This window comes from Magallana gigas, chromosome 1 (genome assembly GCF_963853765.1).
Source record: "Magallana gigas chromosome 1, xbMagGiga1.1, whole genome shotgun sequence".
NCBI lineage: Eukaryota > Metazoa > Mollusca > Bivalvia > Ostreida > Ostreidae > Magallana > Magallana gigas.
This window is the reverse complement of record NC_088853.1, coordinates 35,485,684-35,495,714: the sequence shown is the minus strand read 5'-3', so window position 1 is coordinate 35,495,714 and position 10,031 is coordinate 35,485,684. Positions and strand designations below refer to the sequence as shown.

Genomic DNA, 10,031 nt, shown 5'->3' with positions numbered 1-10,031 from the left:
AAACGAAAAACTTTCAAAGTGGTTGATGAATAAAAAGAAAAAGAATTCATTGAAAGATCTGCTCATAACACTTTATTTTAGTACACATTGAATGCATGTAATAAGTTCGCCTGTCTATTTCATTGCTGGCAACTCAACAACGGCTGAACAAGATTTGTCTGGCTTTTGAGTCAAGACCACGTAATTAGTGCATATTTCACTTTAAACCAGTGGCAAATTTAACTTGTTTCGTACGTTTTGAGTGAACCAAATGATCTCTATTGATATACGTGTAAAAAATGAATATTAATAGTTTTTCATGGCAGAACGTTTCCATTATATTGATATGTTGTTAAGAGCCATTTTTGCAATGGGTTCGCAGAATACCCTAATATTTGGGTTTTGCCAGGAAAAAAAAGTGTCTGCACTGTTTAGTAGAGAGTAAAGACTTTCATGCAAATGCAGATCAAAAATTATCTTCTTCAAATTCCAAGAACAAATCCAGTATCCTAGTGCAATGGCAGCCATTTTTCTAAACTAACTTTCAATTTAGTGCTAAACCTTCAAACCACCCAACTGGATTCTAACAGATATGAAACTTTTAGCAAACCATAAACCTAAACTTGACCTAGTTTTTGATCAATAAAATCGCCCAATTATAAAGTATATGTATATGTAAACATTAGAGCAATGTACCTTCTTATATCGGTCTTCTTACATATTTTACTCTGGGTCAATCGTGCATCGCAATCATTTAATAAATATGTCATTGGACATCCATCGAGATATGAAAGGTAAAAGAAGAGAAATACTTCATCATTCATTGTTAAATCTTAACTACAGGTTTAACGCTCTGGGACTTCCGGCTCTGTAAACGCACCTGACATAAACCAATAACGATGTAATTTTAAGAACAGTTCAGTCGACGCCAATATGCAGCCTACTTCAAGAGTTGATGGTATCTCATTGTTTTTATATATATATATATATATATATATATATATATATATATATATATATATATATATATATATATATCAAAGCAAAATCTTAATTACAGGTTTAACGCTCTGGGACTTCCGGCTCTGTAAACGCACCTGACATAAACCAATAACGATGTAATTTTAAGAACAGCTCAGTCGATGCCAATATGCAGTCTACTTCAAGAGTTGATGGTATTTCATTGTGTATATATATATATAAATATATATATATATATATATATATATATATATATATATATATATATATATATATATATATATATATATATATATCAAAGCTTACTCTTTTAAACATAAGTTCAAATTGACTTCAAAGTGTGTTTTTAAAAAAATATTGCCAGTTACATTACATGCTCAACTTTGTTTATATTTTATTACAGTGTAACCGAGACAAATAATGCTAAAACGGAGCTTCTTTCTCCTAATAATAATAGTATCACATTTCATTATCCTGATATATTTAACGTTATACATTTTAGACTGCCTTGCTGAGCTTGCTGTCGGAAGATTGTTTATATTTTTGAAGAAAACTTTAAATTTTGAATATTTTCAAGATGACTTTATTCAGATAAATTTACTAACAGAAAAAGAACTCAAAGGGTATGTTCTGATAGTTCATGAGTATTTTAGAACTGAAAAATTCTTAAAACTTATGATCAAGAAAAGAAGATGCAAGGAGTTCGTTGCGTTTATGCTGGAGTTGCCTCACCATCATCACACGTTTGAGCATCGCCATATCACTGAGGAAATTAGAAAGTTTATGAGATATGAGACTCATAAAGCTTCCAAAAGTAATGTTATTAACGTAGTTTTGTTTTTGTTTTCTTTTTGTTTCTGAATAACTGTTATGTTGTTGTTTTTTTTTTTACAATAATTGTATCGATGTTTCAGGTTCTAAAGAGCAAATCCCTCCCTTTCCAGTCTCGGATGAATTGCTCCGAAAACATTTTCATCTGTTAAACAATGTTCTTGAACCTCGTGATATTGCAGATGAAATGTTTCAAGCAGGTCAAATCTCTGTTAATGACCACGATGATATAACCGACGATTTGAAAAAGTATAACCGGATGGAGAATCTTCTAGATGTTTTGAAACGAAAACAGCTGAATGCACCTTTTTTGTGTCTATTGGAGTCATTGAATTATACATCACTTTTGGAGTCGTTGAGCACTGATAGACAACCAGTACAATACTTATGTATGTATATCTATTGCTTCATCATTTGTTTTCTGATACATGCATGCTTGAAGTACACATTTTTAACCAAGCATCGATCATTTGCAGCCGAGTACGCAGTATGCATTCAACGTAGTTTCACTACTCTGCAAACTCAACTACAAGAAGCTATTCTTACTACAATGAGACATGTGCTTACTGGATCAGATGTTTCTGACATTGACCGTTGTAGCGATAGGTTTCGCAAAATTTCAAAGCTGATGAAAATCCTAATCTCGAAAGGACACGATACTTGCGAAAAGCTTTTTGGGGCAATAGAAAGGATAGAGGGAAGAAAAGATCTAATAGAAGATATGATAACCAAGAGTGCCTACCTTGTCAGGAGAGGTAAATCGTGTTTTAATATCAAAGCTTAGCATTTTAAATCAATTACATGTGTTGTGCTACGCTTAAATACATGTCCACCTGCCGAACAGATTTCAAAAAAGGCTACAAATCGCTTTGGTATGCCAATGAAAGGATAACGAGAAATGATGTCATAATATATGTCCCGCCTCTTAAAAGGTCATGGTCACGATTTTTGTCAAATTTTATTTTTATGTTTTTATTATTTACAGTGCTTTAGAATTGCATTTCTAATTATCAAATTAAATTTGAAAGTCATTCTTAGAGTTATAAGCAAGATACAGGACTCACAGTTCTTTGTCATGTAAACAAGGCGCGTGCCCTGATTTTGTTTACATAGGCTCAATATACCAGTAAAAACTCTTTTTCCAGCTTATTTGTCTATCTTTTTATTCATTTTAAGCATAGATGTACAATTTGTCAACTCCTAATGTTAAACACGTTCGTTTTAGGTTTTAAACGGAAATTTTTACTTCAACGTTCAAAATGTAGACAAACGCTTTGTTTAAATAGCAAAGAATTTCAAGCTCTGTAACTCGCATATAACTCAACATATGAAACTCAAATTTCGGTAAACTAAAAAAAATGCCTTTCTGAAGCATTGTAAACATTTAAAATCGGAAAAATAATTTTTGACCAAAACCGTGACCATCCCCCTTTAACCACGAAAAACTCATATGTGTATCTATCAATAAGCAACAAGGAGAATATACGAACATTTGGCAAAACACATCTTTCGTATGGGTGTGAATGCGTCCTATTAGCGCTCGTCAGACGCTGTATTTCATGTAAACACGTGTAGCCGGTGTTCTCGACAATAGGGATCTTTGATGATTTATTAATTATGAAGAATAGATATGCAGTTTTTTTGTAATGAACTAAGTAAATGTTCTATTGTGTAAATGTATTTATTCAGTGGTTTACACAACGTACATTTATAAGGTTAATGTCAGTTGATCTTTTTCATAAGGAAGTTCAATCTACACGATCAAATTCAGTTCATAGCATTTGTACTCACAAACAATTACATGCAACTTTACAATTCACTCAGCTGACGACAATTGGGCTTTTTTCAACTTGTAGCTAAACAAAGTAAGACTGATTGTTTACAGCTGATTTGATTTTTTTTTTCAAAATCAAAACTGCACAGGTTAAAAAATATATAAAACTGAAATTTTTTATTTGACACATTGATGAACAGCTGATCAATAACATTCTCTGAAGTGTTGAACAACTCTTATTCTTTCTGACAGTTTATTTAATAAATAAAAATCATTTCAATTTACACATTATACTCATTCAATGGATACAAAATGTTCATGCACATTAATTTTAATCACTTTAGCTTTTTATCATTCAGAACATTACTATCATAACACTGTTCTGGTATATTGTCACCTGGAATCCTTAAAGAAACAAATAATAAACAAAATACTGAATTGCACTGAATTGTCACTTCATCTAACTGCCTCTAAATAAGATTATATATAATCAAAGTACTGAAGTACTGACGGGAGTTGATTTTATCGATTATCATTTATTTTAAAATCAACTTATCTTGCAGGGCAATTAGTTTCTAGTCTGTGTTTGAATTACGCACTTTTTTATCATATGAATTGAATCATGTTGTGTAATATTTAAAGAAAGATTTCAAACTATGTTTAAGTAATCGAAGCAATTCTAAAAATGTTATGGAACCAAGCACTATTGATATCAAACTCTAGTCTCGTTCAACCAGACGCTCGGCTGTCGCCGTTAATCTCCGACAAGCAACAAGCAATCTCTGTCGGAGATTTATGGAGAAAGCCGAGCGTTTACTTGAACGAGGCTATATTAAACTCTGGGGTAGGAATACATGAGACTATAGAAATATCTTAGTTACTCGTATTATATAAAATCTGACTATTTTCATAGTGTTTCTTGATAAGTTTCCTTGAAAAACAATGCGTATGCATACATTACTTTGAATTTTTCTATTATTTTCAAGAAATAAGTCTTGTCAGCGGTGATGATTTGTGCTTTGGTCCAAACACTGTTTCACTTTCGGTTTGCCAGAGAAACTGCATAGGAGAGTTGATTATAGTCAATTACCAAAAATGGTATGTTTGTTTAGAATGTGCATGACCGTGAAACGTTCAAAAAATTGTTAAGATGAAAAGACTTAGTTCTCGGAAATAATTAATACATTTGCTTTAATGAATTCTGAAGCATTGTTTTTCAAGGAAAACTATTTATTGATACCTTGAAAATAGTCAGATTTTAAATGGTGGGAAACAATTTATACATTTTTTGTAGTGGTATAGATTCCTACGCTAGAATTTTGTATACGATCGGTGGTTTCCGTTATCTTATTTTTGCTTGAAATAAAAAAAAGTTCCCAAAAATTTACACTTTTCGTGGCTGTCGAATGGTCTATTAAAATGAAAATTAAATTTTAGGTCTAAAAAAATAAAAAAAAAAACAAAAAAAAACACACCAGTTTTTTTTTTAAATCACACTACATTTTGCATAATTGGCAAATGCTCTAGTGAGATAAGATCAGAAATCTTATTTTTTAACCCAAGGATCAATAACTAATATTCTAGTAAAACTTATAACAATTAAAATTATTTTTTAAAACTCTATGCCCCCCCCCCCCCCCCCAAGTTTTACCTCATTCTGAAGATTCGGAGTCTCCTAATTCTTACATTTGGACAGGAGCAAGTTTTAAATCATATCTGGAATGGTAATTTTTTCTAGATGCACTTTTAGATTTTTTTATTGCTTTTTATTTTCAAGATAAACAAAATGTTATATGTATTCGGGACATACATTTTTAAATTATTCATGACATAGCAGGGGCATCATTAGACAAGGGATTACTCAGCTGGGTCAAGCATTATATATTGATTTAATAAATACTTTATTTTTGCCGGTTCTGGAAAGTCAGGATGTCTACAGGGGGGTATAACATATACACCATTTGATGCGCAACAACACAAAGAGCTAGAAAAAAATATATTGTTTTAGGATAATATGCGGATCTCAAAAGTTCTCAAAAGATATTATCATTTCCAATATCAAAGGAGGAGTTGGTGGGTAAAGACATATCCTAAGGTCGTTTACTGTGCGCCATTCGATGCGTCATATTGACATTAGAAACACAAATTAATTTGGTTTCATGGTGGAGATTTTAACAGATTTCAAGATCTTTGGGGTTTTCCTATTCAATAGGGTCATGACCTACATTACATTTAATGCATCATAATTCATTAGGGAAAATATACCTTTTTCCCCTATTTAAACTAATAATATCAAGATAGGTTTCTACACTCGTTTACTTATAATTCACAATAAAAATATGATTATCAAAAGAACATTGATAGTCTGGCTAATGAAAAAAAACACTTTTGCAATTAAAGTAAACAAACAAGATATGAAAAGTAACAATAATAAGCTTATTCAAATATTAAAAGATAATGATTCAATATGTTGGCAAAGGGAGATTATTAATTTAGAAAGTGAAAGAAATGTTTATGTATTCTAGTGCCTCATAGTATTTTGCTCATACATGTGTATTGCTAACCTGTATTGTCATAATAATCCAGTTATAGCAAACTACAAATTCCTTAAGCTGATCACCACAAAAGAAAAGTGTATGTATTTTAATTAATCCTATTGTCGAAAACACATATGTACTTGTACCTTAAGAAAAAAATCATCTAGCATAAGAGCCAGGTAACACTAGTACCATGTGATGTTGACGCGCAAGAGCAATCCGTGTTCCATTAATTATATATAACATACATTCTATGTGAAATGTGTTATCGCTACTCCTCGCTACTCCTCTGAAACCATAAGAGTTAGAGACTTGGACCTTTTAACAATGTCTTATGTACAATTAAATGGTTCTTCAATCTATTCATACAGAAAGGATCTGTGGCCCCCTTCTAGAAGTAATTGCCCCTAAAAATTTCCATAAAATCACTTCCAACTTTTTTATTACTTATCATAGAGACTTTGGACCACTTGGGATGGAGGTGTCTAACTTGGTCAAAGAAAAATACATAAAGGTCAAGGTCATTGAAAAATCTGTTAATTAACAAGTTTTTAGATCTCTTTTGTTAAGAGTGCTAGAAAAAAAATTAATTGACGTTGTAGGACACCTTAAGACATTAAAGACATATAGCCCCTTGGCTTGAATTATAGAGTTATTGCCCCTATTATACTAAATACTTGTTATCGCTAACCTCTGAAACCATAAGAGATAAAGACTTGGACCTTTTACAAATGTTTTCAATATACACTTAAAGGGTTCTTCAATCTATCATACCGAAAGGATCTGAGGACCCCTTCTAGCAGTTATTGATAAAATCACTTCAAACGTTTTTACTATCTATCATTGAGACTTCGGACCACTTGGAATAGAAGTGTCTATCTTGGCCAAACAAAATGACATAAAGGTCAATGTCATTTGGAAATCTAGTAATTAATGAATTTTCATATCTTTTGAAATACAGAATTAAAGTAAGGGTTTCAATAGCTTGCTGGATTGCGCAATAAGGTATTTAATTGGGTCAGCCAGGTACCACATCAAGTCCTGTGGTTACTCAAGTGGAACTTCTTTTTACTGTCAACCCATTCATTTTGTACAAAGACAGCTATCCTCTGGAACACTCTCTTTTATTGTTAGGTTTACTACTTACACAATTGTGTAAAGAATATTTACTTTGCTCAGTTTTGTTCAGAGTAGGTGGAAAAAAATTCAGAAAAGTAATTAGGGCCCCGCAAGGATTTGCGGGTGCCCTATAGTAATCACTCTGTCCGTCCGTCCTTCTGTCCGTCCGTCTGTCACTCTTCCGTCCACAAATTTCCTGTTTTTTTCTAATAACTTTTTTTATGGTTGCCCAATCTAGTTCAAATTTGGTATGGTAGTTCAGTAGGCAGAAATACATATTTTGATGCTAAGTTTGGTTCTCTATGTCTTCTGGTTTGGAGCTGGGGTGGTGGGGTAGATTCCTAACTATGCATAAGAATGAATGGGCAAAGAGAGATAACTGCTGAAAATGTCACCATTGTATACTTGGAAGGCTGTGCAATATTTGTCCTTTGGGATTAATTAACCTTCCACAGGAAGAAAATCCTAAGCTTTATCTTTATCTGTCACATTGAGATTAATTACTGCACTGCCTGTGTCTGCAAATGAACTTTGTTTTAAAGTTAAGGTCAATTTTGAAGTTTTTTTCACTTCTCTATATTAATTGTCATAGCGGGGCCCTTCCTGACTGGTCAGTTTTCTAGTTTAATAAATATTTACGATATATACAACATGGATATCTGAAAGAAATGGCTTGAAAGTATAAACAATCACTTTAAAATCATGTATCATTTTATGGCTTTGTGGTTTTCCCATTTTATAGTACAACATATATCATAGTTATAATAATTTTTGTATACCTTTTTGTGCAATCTACAGCTGATCTAGCAAGTCAATGAAAATATTAAGGTCGAAAGACCTCTAATTGTTCGAAAACAATTAGCCAACTAGTTATGTTTATTTTCTATGAGACAATTCAATAAAAAAAAATATTCATCATTTAGGAATGGTTTAAAAAAAAAATATCACATGATGTTAATTATAGGCCTTTATTTTGAACAGTTAATGATTACAAATCGCTGATCAACATATCAACATTACATAGTTTCTCTGTAACTGCATAAGCTTTATAGTAATCGTGTATACCTACATAAATCATTCATGAGAGAGAGAGAGAGGAGAGAGAGAGAGAGGCATATTAAAAGGGCCGGTGTAACGAATTATTTTGACCCGGGTTGAAAATTAATTTTGGGGGTCATTTTTCAGCGTTAAAAATTAAGACAAAAGATAAGGATTTGAATTAGGACCCCAGCTTTGTGGTATATGAATTGGGGGAAGGGGAGGGAGACGTTAAATGTACGTGGTTGCACAATTTTCCTATTCCTAGCAGAAACTGAACACATGTACACATATAAAGTTAAAAATTATTGATTCGTTAAGTGACATTCATTTTTATAGAAGCATACATAAACGGTCCGTATATATTATGAAACGTAGCTGAAGATCAAGCGATTTGCACTCTGCTCTGATGGACAATCTTATTGCTTGTGGTATGTCAATCCATAGTAGATATGTAGCTATCATTAATATGAAACAATCTTCGCGTGATACATGTGCCATATCTGTCAAAGTCTCCTCTGAATTTTGGACTAGTTCTATTGAAGTCATACGGGAAAATTTGTCTGAAAGTCGACTATTTGTTTCGATGTTAATCGGATGACTTTAATTTCTTGTCCGCTTTAACTTTTACCCGCGGGCAATATTCTAACCCTCTAATACTACAAAACGTTTGGTTTTTTTTTTACCTTTATTAGATTAAAATCCTGAATATATCAAGTTGTTGATTTGAACTGCATAGGGTAGCGATTTACCCAAAGTCGAAAATTACCAGAAATGTATATTGTCAAGTCGTACATAAAATTAATGTTTTAACTTTGCTGTTTTAGATAATTTAAAAAAATATTGAAACAATTGACTTGAAAATCAATACAGGTTGTCCTTCAACCATGCCAAAGAAGTGTACAAAGATTGATAAATATTCAATGGAGGGTTTTCTTGGAGTTTCGCTAAAGAGCTGATAATGGACACACATACATACATACATACACACACACACGCACAGCAGCAGTGCTATATCCCTCTCGCAACAAGTTGCGCGAGGGGTTAAAAAATGACACATTTAAATTATTATGTTTCGAATTGACGTATTATCCCTACAAATATGAATTGATTATAGTATTCTTAGTTTACTTGTTGCGTATGTAGCTGTTAATATAACAATGACTATGTTTTAAAAAGAATATTGGTTACACAATAGACTTATCAATCCAATGAAACGATTTTATATATTGCCGGATAAGTGTACAAATATAAATCATAAATACAATTTACAATGCGTCATATTGTATATTTCTAGTTTTACACTTGCTCAGTACATGTGTAGATTGCTTATTGTCAATGTTCTTGGTGGATGTTACAATAGGACATATAGTTCATGCACCTACTTAGTATGTTAAACCTATGATTATTTATTTTTTTTTTTATATATTTGCCCAAGGAATATGAAGATACTCTAACAGTATTATCTTCAGAGAAGTTTTCTTTAGAAAAAGAAGTCCAGCAATTATCTGATTATTGTTAGATATTTATTTTTTATTTCAAACAGCGAAGTTTTTGCTTAGTTGACACATATACAGTTTGTTAATCATTATATTTTTCATAATCAAATAAGTCACTGTTAATTTAAGTTACTTTTTTCAGGTGAGTTACATGTATTCTGCCTTTAACATTAAGTAGAAGGCAAGGTTTTAAGAAATCTATGAGACTGTTAAATGTAAGTCCATACTCTATCTTGTAATATAAAATGAATATGTATGCACTTTTTGACATAT

The 10,031-nt window shown here is 31.9% G+C and overlaps 1 protein-coding gene across 1 annotated transcript; it reads left to right on the top strand.

The window, feature by feature from the left end:
* The first annotated feature begins 1,037 nt into the window (after positions 1-1,037).
* Positions 1,038-2,688, top strand: LOC136273724 (uncharacterized). The gene is made up of 4 exons (XM_066078991.1): positions 1,038-1,154; positions 1,463-1,774; positions 1,875-2,180; positions 2,268-2,688. The coding sequence occupies exons 1-4, from the start codon at positions 1,130-1,132 to the stop codon at positions 2,573-2,575; spliced, it is 951 nt and encodes a 316-aa protein (XP_065935063.1). The 5' UTR covers positions 1,038-1,129; the 3' UTR covers positions 2,576-2,688.
* Positions 2,689-10,031: the final 7,343 nt, after the last annotated feature.